The 14946-nt window shown below is 45.6% G+C and overlaps 1 protein-coding gene across 2 annotated transcripts in view; it reads left to right on the top strand.

Annotated features, from left to right (window-relative positions):
* OSBPL3 (oxysterol binding protein like 3) overlaps positions 1–14946 on the top strand; it is a 262480-nt gene that overhangs the window by 110870 nt on the left and 136664 nt on the right. For both annotated transcript variants that reach the window (XM_040352884.1, XM_040352885.1), the window contains exon 3: positions 13622–13819. In XM_040352884.1, coding sequence (XP_040208818.1) covers positions 13727–13819 — 93 coding nt within the window. In that variant the 5' untranslated portion in view covers positions 13622–13726. The remainder of the gene's footprint in view (positions 1–13621; positions 13820–14946) is intronic.

The following is a 14946-nucleotide window of genomic DNA, read 5'->3' as shown; positions in this document are numbered from 1 at the left end:
ACACTTTGCAGACTTGCGTTTTGTCATGTGGCAAACTTGCAAAGCTGCATGCCTGAAAAGAGCAATTCAAGTGAATGGGCTGCCCTATGTGTGATAATCAGGCAAAAAAAATAAAAATAAAATGGGAGCCCCACTACACAAAGCTGTTATAGCGGTGCTTTTCAGCTGCTAGCGAGACGCTTTTAACCCCCGCTAGCGACTGAGAAATTGGGGAAATAAGAATATGCTACATTTGTATTTGGAACAGATGGTTGGTGAGGAAATGTATCGGTCTGGGACACCACATGAAATCTACTAAGGAATACTCTGCCGAGTATGATTTGTAACTTGCATCCAGTACATCTGTTATTTTTGCTAATGGTGCCTCCTAATTATGCAGGCCATTTGACAAGAATTGAAGGCAAAAGATTTGGGACTCCAAACATCAGTGGAGGTCGTGGGTTTCATCGCCATCCTTTTTACTGTCCATGTTTTTTTGTGGGCTTAGATACAGCTAATAATGTGCCAATTGGATCTGGTTTTGATTAGGTTTTTGCATTGATAAACCGCTTCCAAAGCGCCCCGCGTACATTTACTGCAGCATGGAGGCCCGGCTGCGCAAAAATCACGTACCTGTACGTGATTTTGTGCAAGCAGTTTAGGGGGCTCTCACTGTGATTGGACACAGCAGGAGCCAATCGACAGGTTCGGCAGCCGCGATGGCTGCTTCAACCCGCCGATCTTTCACAGGAGAGACGGATAAGCCGCCTGCCTGTGTAAACAAGGCAAACAACAGATCTGTCAGGAAGGGAAAAAAAGATCTTGTGATTCAGCTAAGCTAAATCACGGATCTCTTTTCCTTCAGTGCGACACTGCCCCGCACAGTAAGAAAGAACCTCCCTAGGGAACATTTAACCTTTTGGTGTTAACCCCTTCCCTGCCAGTTCCATTTATACAGTAATCAGTGCATTTTTATAGCAATGATTACTGTATTGGTGTCACTGGTCCCCAAAAAGTGTCACTCGGTGTCAGATTTGTCGCAGTCCTGTTACGGATAAAAAAATTAAAAATAAAAGTCCCTAAATCTATCCCGTAGTTTGTAATCAATCAAATAAAATTAATATACGCTTAGTGGGATTTTTTTAACAAAAATATGTAGAAGAATACATATTGGCCTAAATTGATGAAGACATTTTTTTTTGGGGGGGGATATTTATTATAGCAGAAAGTAAAAAAAATCTATTTTTTTTTCGAAATTGTCGCTCTTTTTTTGTTTATAGCGCTAAAAATAAAAAGCGTGTAGGCGATAAAATACCACCAAAAAAAGCTCTATTTGTGGGGGGGAAAAAAGGACAATTTGATTTGGGTACAGCATTGCACGCTTGCGCAATTGTCAGTTAAAGCGACACAAAAAATGGCCTGGTCGGGAAGTGGGTAAAATCTTCCGGAGCTGAAGTGGTTAAAGGTACATGAAGAATGAATATTAAGGATCAGGTGTGGCTGGCTCCAGCTTTTAGATGCCGCTGAAAATCAGGCAAGTGGGTGGATGCTGAGAATCTAGTTTTGATCCTTCCCGATCTTGGCCCAGCTCTTCTGATCTACTGATCTACTGATTGTAGGTCACAAGGACGATTAGTAAATGTACTCTTATGACCCCAAGTAGTAGGAAGTATAACCGCTAAAGGTTTAGCCATACTTCTCTTTTAATTCATACATTTTCTTTTCTTTTTTACAATGTTATTGTCCACCGTTCTATTTCAGTGTCCGCCATGTTCTGTACAGTAATCTCTGACTTTGAGCGCAGTAATACTTTTGCTTTTGGTTCTTGTACAGGAATTAAACTGTGTTTTCAACCGAGTATATGGGAAACGCAAATCTTGCTAAAAAGTCTATATAATTCCTTTAAATCTTGGCTCTCTTGTTTAGTAACTAATTCTGGTGTAAGTGTTAGTCATAGCTAGGCAATTATTCTCATCTAGAGCTCAAGAGAATTGCTAATAGCAGAATCTTTAATGAACACCACTGTCCCAAGAGATAGAAGAAGATAGTGGATTAGTCAACCCGCAGTCCTTGCAGAACTGAAATATCATTTTTCTATGGATTGAACATTAGATTTAACCTGCACATTGCCCATGCAGGACAAAGCAATAGATTTATATAGCTGCCCCCCCCCCCCCCCCCAGCCACACATGCTCACTTTCCCTTCAGTCAGTGGGCACTCCACTTTGGGGTGCATAGAGAATTTGTGAGTATGGGGAGCATTCTTCTACTAACCATATGCAGGACAAAGCAACAGTTTTAATACCCCCCACTTCAATAGTACATACTTGCAAGCAGTCACATCCGGCTTCCCAAAGTAAACATGCCGACCCTCGGACCCAAAGAGCCGGCTCAGGTGAGGACAGCGCTGGATCCCTGGACAGGTGAGGACAGCGCTGGATCCCTGGACAGGTAAGTGTACTAGTATTTGTAGCTGCTCACTCTTCATTTTTTGTTTTCAGGTAGGAAAAGTTTTAAGGGCGGTTTACACTGGTCTGACATGTCAAAAATCAATGGCTTCCTATGAGAGCCGTCTTAACTGGTCTGACTTGTGTCGGTCCGACTTTGAAAATGCTTCCTGTAGTTCTTTGGTCTGACTTGGGCACGATTTCAGCCCATTGATTTGAATGGAAGTCGGGATCATCATCTTAACTGATCCTGAACTTGTGGCATGCAACTTGTGCTCTGAGGATCTTGAGGGGGAACCCCCACACCATTTATTTTTTTTCAATTTTGGCGTGGGGTGCTTCCCTTAAGATTCATAGCAGACTCAAAGGGCCTGGTATGGTCAGATCCCATTCACTGAAGTCGGATATGAAGTCACAGGTCAAAGTCAGATCGGAAGTTGTACGACTTTCGTGTCCGATCAGTGTGAACAGAGGTATGTTTACACCACAGCAGGGGCAAATACTTTTGAAACCGATACAGTCTAGCATTAATTTATGTGTGTAAGGGTACATTTTTATTATTTTTATTCTACATTGTAGATTGTGTCTACAGGGCTTAAGTCTCCGTTCACATCTATGCTGGTGGCTGCGGGTGTGGAAATCCCACCGATTCATGCGCATAGGTGTGCGCCTCAAAGCTCAAACACATTTGTGTGTGAATGTGTGTATACAGTATATAGTGGCGGTGTCAGTAGAGCAGTGGATGGTGTCAGTAGGGCAGAGATTTGTTTCAGTATGGCAATGGATGGTGTCAGTTGTTTTTATTTGTATTATTTCTTTTTTACAATTAACATTTTTTGTACAAATTTGTTAGGTGCTCCATTAGGGGGCTTTGGTGAAATATCAGGGGTTTAAACAAGGTGAATCTGTGCCACACAGGGTGATAAGGGTGTGCCCAGGCACACCCTGTGTGCACGCCTATGGATTCATGACCCCTTCAACCAACCGTGATGAAGACATGCTGCTGTAAGAAAACACACAGGGCTGCCATTTATTGTGAATGGCACTCCCACGCATTTAAAAAGGCAGTGCGTTTGCGGGTGTAGGAACTGCAGGGAAATCACATGCTCAAAAGGACCATGCGATTTCACAGCAACCCTTTTTTTAATAAGGTGCATGCACCTTTTTTCTGCGGGAAATGTAGGCACGGCAGTCCATTTAAATAAATGGTCTTTTTCTTTTTCTGAAGGAGCCGGGAGCTTCTCTTTTAAAGCGGTTGTATACCCGCAGGACAAAAAATAAAAATACTAGCTCATTATGAAATACTTACCTTAGAACGAGGCATTGGTATCTCACCCGGTCCACGCCGAGGGAGCTGACATTTTGCCATCGGCGTGTCTTCCGGGTTCGCGACTCCAACGCTGTGAGTGGCCTGAGGCGCCAATACGTCACTCCCGCGCATGCGCGCTGGGGTTCTTTTTCCGACCAAGGTCCAGCAGCATCTGCCGGACCTTCAGCCGGGGACCCACAGCGCATGCGCCACTGATGTCAGCGGCTGCATGCAAAGTGAATATCTCCTAAACCTTATAGTTTTAGGAGATCTTCATTATACCTACAGGTAAGCCTTATTATAGGCTTCCCTGTAGGAAAACATTTAAAAAGTGGGTATACAACCACATTAAGTGTAAGTTCACCTTCACATAAAAATCTGCTAGGTGAACTTACAAATGGACCCCCTCCCCTCTCCCGGTCCCGCTGACGTGGTTCTAAGCCCCGGTATTTACATGTTAGGTGTCCGGGGCTTCCAAATCTTCTCCATAGCTGACAGGATGGGCTATGCGGCCAGTGCCATCCTAATAGCATCATGGGCCCCTGGGCAAATAAATGCATTGGGGCCAAAACAATGAAGATGCTGACCTGCGGCGTGCTACGCTGTCTGAGTCTGAAGATGGCAGAGGTGGGTGGAGCCGATCTAGTTTTCCAGCCGTGAAGGCGGCGCGCTCTGAATGCTGGGGCGGCCGCGGCACACTCTGAATGCTGGGGCGGCCGCGGCCTCTGACGTCACTGGTTGCTAGGCGTCGGGCGGCCAGGGATTCTAGCAACCAGTGCAGTCAAGTGGCATGCCACAGCTTCGGAGGCTTGCCCCCCCCCTCTTCTGCAGCAGCTTACAGTGCCAGGGCGTGGTACATCCGCCTGGGATTGGCCCTGCCCATCCTGATGGGCCCCATGGGCACCTGGGGCCCCTGGACTGTGCCCAGGTGTGCCCACTGGATAAGATTGCCCTGTATGCGGCTGCTGATTGGTTGGCGCCACCCATGTGACGGTGCTGACCAATTGGAATGCTCCAAAACGTCCCTCCAGACGATGGACGTTTTGAACATTCAGCTCAGGGGATTTCTAAGCCCCGGACTCCTGGCGTGGAAATGCCAGGGCTTAGAACCAGGGATTGCCACGTCCATGTCAGCAGGACCGGGGGTGGGGGAGAGTGGGGCAGGGGACCTGTGTAAATTCACCTTACAGATTTTTCTGTAAAGGTGAACTTACCCTTTAGGTTCATGTTGTGTGGGTCTCCTGGGATTTATTTCAGTGTTATTAGAGAGTATCTGAAATTTGGGATCTTAGGAGTAGCAGTGGCCTCTACTATGTATTCATGTACTCAGAATCGGGCTCTTCAATGTGTGACGTGTTTTTGTTTCTGTGTTAAAAATACCTTTGTGCACATGCAGTACAACTTTACAGGTATTGTCCTATTTTTAAACGGTTGCTTTACAAAAAGTGCTTAATCTCCATGGCAATGGGTTCCCACACTGAAATCCCGTGGCGAGGGCTTTTTCTTCACTTACTTCCTCTTGGCTCTCCATTTAAAAATTCTATTAATATTTCCCCAGGTTCCCACTATTTATAGTTGTGCTACTTATCATTTTTTATTTTATTTTTTTGGCATGTCTGCAGGCACGCTTAGGTATGCAGATCCTGATATAACCTGAATGTACTGTCATTCTCCTTATTACAGGTGCAGCCCATTTTCAGGGATGGCAGTACTGTGGTCTGTATTATTTTGATAATGAGATTTATTAGGAGTTTAAAAACAATTAACATACACTTACAAGGATAGATTTTGTTGCTTCCTCAAACTATCTGCGTTCCATTGCCCAGACATTCAGAAATGTAAATGACGCACCAAGCCCCGCTCTGGTGAGTGCGGTACAATAGGAGGGGAGCACGGAGTACAGAAGATTTGTTGCACAAGTCTATTTATTTACAAGTAGATTCCCCCATCATGTCGGAACTTTGATTATTTGTATTGTTCATAAGGACTAAGCACACATCATTTTACACTTTTATTTATATTTTTGCAAGTTTGCACTTCTATTCGTTAGAATTTTGGAGTATTTGTAATGAGAAGTATAATTCATATTAAAGGGGCACTTTATTTAAAGGGGTTGTAAACACTTACAAATACTCAATGACGTGATTGTCCTTAAGTGATGCACAGAGATCAAACAAATCCTTCTACATAAGTTGTAACTGCCTATCTGCAATCTTCTGTTCTTTACATCTGCTGTTCTCTCATAAAGCTTGTCTGAGAGCTCAGAAAAAGGGGGCGGAGAGCTGAAATTACACTTTGGAGAGCTCAGTGAGGAGAGCTCTAAGAGCTGATTGGAGGGAAGGGACGCACCCCCTTACACTGCACACAGGAACAGAGCTGAGGCTATCAATCTGTTGGAGATCCCTCCCCTGTAGGGATGTCCCGATACCGATACCAAGCATTTCCCGAGTACTTGTTCTCTGGGGGGGGGGGGGGGATGCTCCGATACTTCACCCGATACATGGGCAGTCAGGTATCGGGTGATGGGGGGAGTTACAAGTCTTCTCCGTGCTGTCTTGTTCCTCCGTGCTGTCTTGGCCCTCCATGCTGTCTTGTCCCCCCTGTGCCATCTTGTCCCCCCGTGCCGTCTTGACCCCCCGTGCCGTCTTGTCCCCCCGTGCCATTTTGTCCCCCCCCGTGCCGTCTTGTGCCATCTTGTCCCCCCCCGTGCTGTCTTGTCCCCCCCCCCGTGCCGTCTTGTCCCCCCCGTGCCGTCTTGTCCCCCCCGTGCTGTCTTGTCCCCCCCCCCCGTGCCGTCTTGTCCCCCCCCGTGCCGTCTTGTCCCCCCCCCGTGCCGTCTTGTCCCCCCCGTGCCATCTTGTCCCCCCCCGTGCCGTCTTGTCCCCCCCGTGCCGTCTTGTCCCCCCCCGTGCCGTCTTGTCCCCCCCCCGTGCCGTCTTGTCCCCCCCCCGTGCCGTCTTGTCCCCCCCCCGTGCCGTCTTGTCCCCCCCCGTGCCGTCTTGTCCCCCTCCGTGCCGTCTTGTCCCCCCTCCGTGCCGCTCTCCCCCCGTGTCGTCTTCTCCCCCCTCAATTTGTCAGGATGGAGAGCGGAGGTAGGAGCCGCTAAACCCAGCTGACTTGTGCCGACCTGTCCCCCCGTGCCGACCTGTCCCCCCGTGCCGACCTGTCCCCCCGTGCCGTCTTGTCCCCCCGTGCCGTCTTGTCCCCCCGTGCCGTCTTGTCCCCCCGTGCCGTCTTGTCCCCCCGTGCCGTCTTGTCCCCCCGTGCCGTCTTGTCCCCCCGTGCCGTCTTGTCCCCCCGTGCCGTCTTGTCCCCCCGTGCCGTCTTGTCCCCCGTGCCGTCTTGTCCCCCTCCGTGCCGCTCCCCCCTCTGTGCCGCTCTCCCCCGTGCCCTCTTCTCCCCCCTCCGTGCCACTCTCCTCCCTCAATTTGTCAGGATGGAGAGCGGAGGTAGGAGCCGCTAAACCCAGCTGACTCTGTCCATTCACTAACTGAGCATCGTAACCTGTGTTTACGATGCTTCAGTTTATGAATGGAGAGGAGCTTCTCTCCATTCATATCAGCTGAGGCTGCAGAGAAAGGGACTGGAGAATCTGTGTCCTTAGTCCCTTTCTCTGTCTTAAAGGGGAGATGTCAGAGGTCTGTTAAGACCCACGATATCTCACCAAAGCCCCTCCAACAGGGCTGATTAAAAAAAATAGAAAAAAAAATTGCAATAAATAATTAAAAAAATAAAATGTAAAAAAAAAAAAAACACACACACTGACAATCCAACCCCCCCCCCTAAAAAAAAAAATCACTGTAAAAAAATAAATAGTAAAAAAAAAAAAAAATACCGCCACTGTCACATGACATTAAAAAAAAGTATCGGTATTCGGTATCGGCGAGTACTTGAAGAAAAGTATCGGTACTTGTACTCTGTCTCAAAAAAGTGGTATCGGGACAACCCTACTCCCCTGTCACCATTTTTTCTCTTGGTGTCAGGAAAACTTGTCAGAAGTGACTCATGCTGATACCAGAGAAACGAAGCAGCAGACAGAAATGACACTTGGTGCTTTTATTTGAGACAAGTGCACACTATAGAGGGATGTGCTTTGTTCATATTTCATGTCTGAGGTTTACAACCATTTTAAAGATTCCCATACATGCAGTGATTTCTCATGATCAGCCCACTGAGAAATCTATAGATTCCCTAACCACACTAAACATGGATGGAATGACAGGAAGGCCATCACTACGAGTTAACACAGCAAATCCCTTTTATCTCATTTTAGAAACACCTGATGAACTCTATACTTTTATTTCAAGTGTGAAAATTGAGAACAGGTAAATTCACAAATGTCTGGGCAAGATGGTTGGCGGACTCATTGACAGCCACAGACATTGCTCTTTAAAGCTTTCAGTCTGACACCTGACAAGACCTGTAACATGTTCTCTGCCTTGCATCCGCCTCCTCAGGGAGATCTGGCAATGATGTGATACTCTTCTTTTCCTAACACAATAGAATTCACAAAAGAATTCCCCTGTGTTGGGATGTGCTACTTGGACTATGTAACTATTTTCAAAAAAGAAAAATCCTCAATGACAATATAAAAAAAAAAGGATGGATGAATCTATTGTATCTTGACAAACCAAGGAAACTTGGTGCGGTGCTTACTGTGTCAAAAGGGTCATCATATGGCTATCAACTTTATTCTAACCTAATAAAAGTGTTGTGTGCCTTTTCAAATAGCTCCAGTTAATTTATTATAAAAATGTTAAAGTGGTTGTTGAGCCCTAAGGTTTTTCACCTTAATGCATTCTATGCATTAAGGCGATAAACCTTCTGTGCTGCACCCCTCCCCCCTTTTTTTTATACCTGAGCTTGATCTGATCCAGCGATGTGCACGAGCGCAGTGGCTCCAGCTGCTGTCGCTCTCCTCACTGGACAGATGGAACCATCCTGCTGCTGTCAATCAAAAGCTGTGACACTGGAGTGGGGAGTGGGGCAAAGACCCGCTGTGTGTGTCGATGGACAAAGCAGTGGGACCTAATGGGTTTCCATGGGGGCACCCAATGAAGAGCAGGGGCTTGGAGCGCCGGCGGGGAACCCCAGAAGAGTAGAATCAGGGGCTGCTCTTTGCAAAACCATTGCACAGAGAAGGTAAGTATACATAGGTTAGTTATTTTTATAAAAAAAAAAAAAATCGAGGGCTTACAAACATGGGCAGCCCGTCCATTAAGGGCACACAGGCTCTGCCCCTCCATCACAGCCTCCCCTATCCATACATCTGGCCTCTTTCAGGACATCGGCGCATGGATTCCAATGTGGGGGTCTGTTCTGAAGCACCAATTAGAACCAGAGACTCCAATAGTCTTCAATATAGGGTGGGTTGGTGTCGCAGAGAGTGCTCTCCAATCCCACCCGGGTGTGTTACAGAAAAATAAATATTCGCTGTTGTAACACTGATCTTCCTCACGTCCAATCAGGAAGTGGGTTTTGACACTGGTCACCCGATTGGCTGGACCTCCCAGGCGATCCTCATGGAGGAGAGGACCAGAGCTTGCTGCACCATGCTGCCTGCTGCCTAACACCCGCTGCCCCCCATGGGTGAATGGGTGGTTGTTTTCCGCCCCCCCCTCCCAAAAAAAAAATGGCCACAACCGCTTACAAACTCTTTAAGGTAGCCAATTCTTCTTCTCCTTTCAACAACCTGTTCACAGCGCATCTAGGAGATGAAAATACATGCTTCTGATGCCGGAAAGTCTTGTAATTGATTATGGAACTTATTAGGCATAATGTGGAGAAATCCTTTCCCAAGGGGAGTGAAGAACTGGTTGAGCGCTCGGATGAGCACTATTTTTCCTCGTCTTGGAAAAATCGTATTATAAAGTGCTGGAAGTCAACATATTGTTTTGAGGAGAGGAAGATTTTTATCTGTTCTTTGCCATACCACCTCTAAACATGGGACAGCAAATAGAAGACTGACCTCTGCATGATTGTCCTTTAGAGCGATTATGACATTGATAGAAATGCTTTGTGCGGCCAAGTGTACATTTTTATGCACGGAGGGAAAAAAAATCATTGGCTCTGGGTACAGTAGCATTTGGCAGGAAAATCTAGCCTGGAGGATTGACTTTTTCACAAAAAGTGGGTCTGTCAAAGAAGTCTGAGGAAGCACTTTGTTTTTGCAGGCAACAGTCATCTTATGTAGGTATAAAGTGATCAGCGCAACTTCTAAATAGAGTAACACAAATAATAAAATGCAATTAAAGAAGTCCAACAAGGTGTATACCACTACATGGTCTTTGGTTTTATTTGATACTAGCTGAATACCCGGCGTTGCCCGGTCTTCCTATCTTAACCTTTTGGGGAGGAAAATCATAGTAATATAAATATACCCATCTTTTATATAAGGGTGTAGGTAAGGGTTAATTTAACTGTCATATATTTTTATTTGGCATATAAGTAATATGTGTACCAGGTTTTATTGAAATATCTCCAGGCGTACAGAAGTTATGTGGGAACATACATTTCCCATTGATTTGCATGGGACTTTAAACAAAAACCCCGACCCTCACAAATGGGGGTAGTTAAGGGATAAATTAACTATCCTATAGTTTAAGTGGACATATAAGTAACATGTGACCAAGTGTTATCGAAATATGTACAGCCGTTTGGAAGTCATGAAGTAACATGTATTTCCCATAGAGTTGAATGGGACTTTAAAGAAAAACCCTGACCATGGCAAATGGGGGTGGGTAAGGGTTAAACCACCTATCCTATGTTTGTTGCTGACATATAAGTAACATGTGTGCCAAGTTTCATGTTAATATCTTTAGCCGTTTGGACGTGATGCTGGAACATACATACATACATACATGCACACACACACATGTTGAGTTTTATATATATATAGATTTATATATTTTTGGTGCACTATAAGAACAGTCTCAGATACAGAAGCTTTAGAATCATGTGTGGTCATTATGCCCACCCCTACTCTTCTATTGCCAAGTCACAGAAAGTATTATGTGTGAACCCATTCAAAAAATACTAAGAGCCAGATCCACGTAGCGCGGCGCTTCTTTACGTCCGTCGTAGTGTATCTCAGATACGCTACGCCGCCGTAACTTACAGCGTATTTCCCCGTATCCACAAAGAATTTGCGCCGTAAGTTACGGTGGCGTAGTGTAACTGTGCCAGCGTAAGGGCGCGCAATTCAAATGGATGAGATGGGGGCGTGTTTTATGTTAATACGTCTTGACCCAACGTAAATGACGTTTTTTCTGAACGGCGCCGTCCTTGGGGGTATCCCAGTGCGCATGCTCCAAATTAACCCGCAACAAGTCAATGCTTTCGACGTGAACGTCATTCTACGCAAAGCCCTATTCGCGAACGTTTTACGCAAACGACGTACACAACGGAAAATTTGACGCTGGCCCGACGTCCATACTTAACATTGGCTACGCCTCATATAGCAGGGGTAACGTTACGCTGAAAAAAGCCTTACGGAAACGACGTAAAAAAATGCGCCGGCCGGACGTACGTTTGTGGATTCGCGTATCTAGCTAATTTGCATACTCAACGCGGAAATCGACGGAAGCGCCACCTAGCGGCCAGCGTAAATATGCACCTTAGATCCGACGGCAGACTAAGACGTACGCCAGTCGGATCTAGCCCAGCTTCAGGCGTATCTTGTTTTGTGGATACAAAACAAAGATACGCCGGAGCAACCTAGAAGTTACACGGCGTATCAATAGATACGCCAGCGTAACTGCTTTGTGGATCTGGCCCTAAGTATTCTGCGATTGGGGAGGTGGGGGGATGGGAGAGCAGTCAACAGGGGTTTTTTTTTTTTTTTTTTTTTTTTTTTTTTTCTGGAGTTGGGCTTTAACAAATGTCACGACAAGAGATCTGCCTCAAAAGGAGTCTTTGTTTTTAGTAAGTTGGACAAGTCCTAGACTGGTATAGTGAGAAAGAGGTGTAAACCACAAATCTGTTGTGAAGAAGGCAGAGCCTATGGCCCAGATTCACAGAGTGTGGGCGCACATTACGCCGCCGTAGAGTAACCAATGTACGCTACGCAACGCAGCGCAGAGAGGCAAGCAATGCATTCAGCAAGCCAGTGCTCCCAACGCTGCGCCAGCGTGGCGTGGGATTCGAAGGCGTACGCCGGCGTAGGTGGAATTGGGCGTGACCCATTCACATGAGGCGTGACCCCATGCAAATGATGTGCCGAGCGCCAGACAGATATGTATCACGAACTGCGCATGCGCCGTGATGTGGACGCATCCCCCTGTGCCTGCTCACAACCACATCGGAATAACTGCCTAAACTACGCCGGATCACTGCGTACGGCATGAACGTAACCTACGCCCAGCCAGACACACGTCCAATGTAAAATACGCCGGCTTGTGTTCCCTGGTGCAGACCTTTGCATGTCTGCTGCTGGGTTGCACCTACTTTATAGGGAATAACTTTACGCCGGACGTACAACTTAAGCGCACCTCGCGTAGCCTGCGACGCAAGTTCGTGAATCGCCGTATTTCCCTCATTTCCCTCATTTGTATGTTTGAATGGCTAATCAATGGGAGCGGCACCATGCAGCCAGCCTAAATGTGCGCCCACCCCATGCAGGCGTAAGCAAGCTACGTCGGCGGGGTGTAGCCTGATTTTAGGCGCATATCTGTTTGTGGGTCTAACGCACAGATACGACGGCGCACATTTGCACTTACGTCGGCGTAACTTGTTATACGTCGGCGTAAGTGCTTTGTGAATATGGGCCTATGTGTTTAATTGGCAAATATGTCTGTCCCCCTGTACAGAAAAAAAAAAAAAAATATATATATATATATATATATATATATATATATATATATATATATATATATATACCCAGAATTATTTATTAATTTTTTTAAATCAATTAATCAACATGCCAACATGCATAAGTAAAATAATTAATTTTACGCTGGTCTCTCTTACACAAGATCTGAAGCTGACTCAAATAGGAGAAATGACCTCCACTAAGTAGACTTTTTTTCCGCAAATAATCTATTGGCCCCATGATTGTGTTTTCCCGATAACATTGCATGGTCTAATGATATTTCAGCACTGAAATCTCTGATAAAAGATATACTAGCTGGCATGTGATTCAGAGGTCAAACCCTTCACCCATGGAAGTGAGGAGAAGTGCTGAGTAAGTTTCAAGCCAGTCCTAATTGGAGCTTACACAGGGCTGAGTCATTTTTCTGTGTGACCACAGCAGTACCTAGACAACCAATTGTTGAGAACCAGTGCTGTCACATGGGGGGGGGGGGGGAAAGGGGAGTGATGAACATGCAGAGCCTGTGCCAGGCCCTTCTCTGCCCTCCTAATGGCAGTAGGAGTGAAGAAAAGGGAAGCAAAGGTTTGTGTTGTATTTTCTAAATAGGTTCCTTTAAGCTAGTGCATTGTTGGTTCACTTACCTTTTTCTTTGATTTCCCTTCTAAATGTTTTTATTCTTTGTCTGAATTTCTCACTTCCTGTTCCTCCTCAGTAAGCTGTTCTGACTGACTAACCCCCAGCCAGAACAGCTTGGATGATGGGGGCAAGCTTACTGAGGAGAAACCTGAAGTGAGAAATTCAGACAAAAAAAAAAACATTTAGAAGGGAAATCGAAGGAAAAGGTAAGTGAACCAACAATGCAGTAGCTTAAAGGAACCTATTTAGAAAATAAAAAACAAACCTTTACAACCCCTTTAAGAAAAGGGTTGCCATTAAAGTAGACCTGTAGCATTGCCCTGCCAAGTTCTATCCATGCTTTTGTGCAGTAAGTTGTGTTTTTTCCACATGGGTTTTTGTAGAGAAGTATAAATTATAGCAGCCTATTTTAACTCTGATTACTTTTCCTTATCTCACTAGGTGCGGATGAAATGTATGCAGGCTTCATAGAAGATGAGTAAGAAGTTATGTTTATCTGGTGTTCCCCAGTTCAGTGAATGCTGAGACCACCTCTGATCATTAATAATGGGAGAAGAAAGGAACCTGGGAGTGTCCCAGAAGATGCTCTCTCCATCTCGGAGTACAAGCAGTTCCTCCTCGAAGTTTGGAAGTCGGCAGGTTAGTTTCTTGGTACTCTTAGTCATTTTTATTTTTTGGTGTATATAAAACGCAACAGATATATTGCGCAAAAAAACAGTCGTGCAACAGCGCTAGTGGCCAGCATAGCCCAGGTATAAATGAAGAGGAAATTCAAAACCGGAAAATACATCATATCAACATGGGAATATACAAATATTCACCCCCAGTACCATTCCCCATAATATATTCTTGGTATAAAAAGTAAAATACATGCATAACTCCCACTGGGTTCAATAAGACACTTTTCCCAATAGGATTATAGGAGGGGATTGCAAATGAAACATGGTATTAATAGAAAGAACCCATCCACCTTCTCAAAGAGGTTTAAAGGGGTTGTAAAGGTAAAGAAAAAATCCCTAAATTGCTTCCTTTACCTTAGTGCAGTCCTCCTTCACTTACCTCATCCTTCGATTTTGCTTTTAAATGTCCTTATTTCTTCTGAGAGATCCTCACTTCCTTGTCACGATTGCGCCCGCCAACGGTGACTATCTAACCGCGACGGGTGTTGCGTGGCGGGGCTATATGAGGAACTAAGGGAATATGGGGGGATTTCTACTGAGCACGACTGGCTGTGATACTTTCACAGCCCGCACTACCTTTGGCCATCACTAGAGGGGACTCCAATCCAGCTAGCTGACCACACACAGGCAGATACGAATTTTACATACAATCTGGTGCACTCTAAGGGTTGGGGCGCAGTCTAGCAATTACTACACACTTCTAGGATCCCTCCAGCTATCCTACAAGCTTGAACCCCAGTGTTAATCACTCTTCCCACTGTCCCCACACCCACACACCAGACACACACTAAACGATAGCCTGCCACCACCCAACAGTTTGTCTGCAGACTGGTCTGCTGAGCCACCACACACACAGATCTCCGTCTGGCAGATCTGTTAGCTTACAATCTGCATGCAATCTGTCAACATACAGTGAAATTGCATACCGATTGGCACGTAACCTAGACTGACCACTAAAATACAATAACCTCTCCAGAGAGTCCTAGCTTAGTACACAGAAGTCACTTATTAATTTTATCATTTAATATCCCAAAAGTGGGCAGCGCATACAAAGAAAAAGGAGTTACCAAAAAAGATACAAAAAAT

The sequence above is a fragment of the Rana temporaria genome, chromosome 5 (genome assembly GCF_905171775.1).
Source record: "Rana temporaria chromosome 5, aRanTem1.1, whole genome shotgun sequence".
Taxonomy (NCBI): domain Eukaryota; kingdom Metazoa; phylum Chordata; class Amphibia; order Anura; family Ranidae; genus Rana; species Rana temporaria.
The sequence above is the reverse complement of the archived record's forward strand: the minus strand, read 5'-3'. Positions and strand labels throughout refer to the sequence as shown.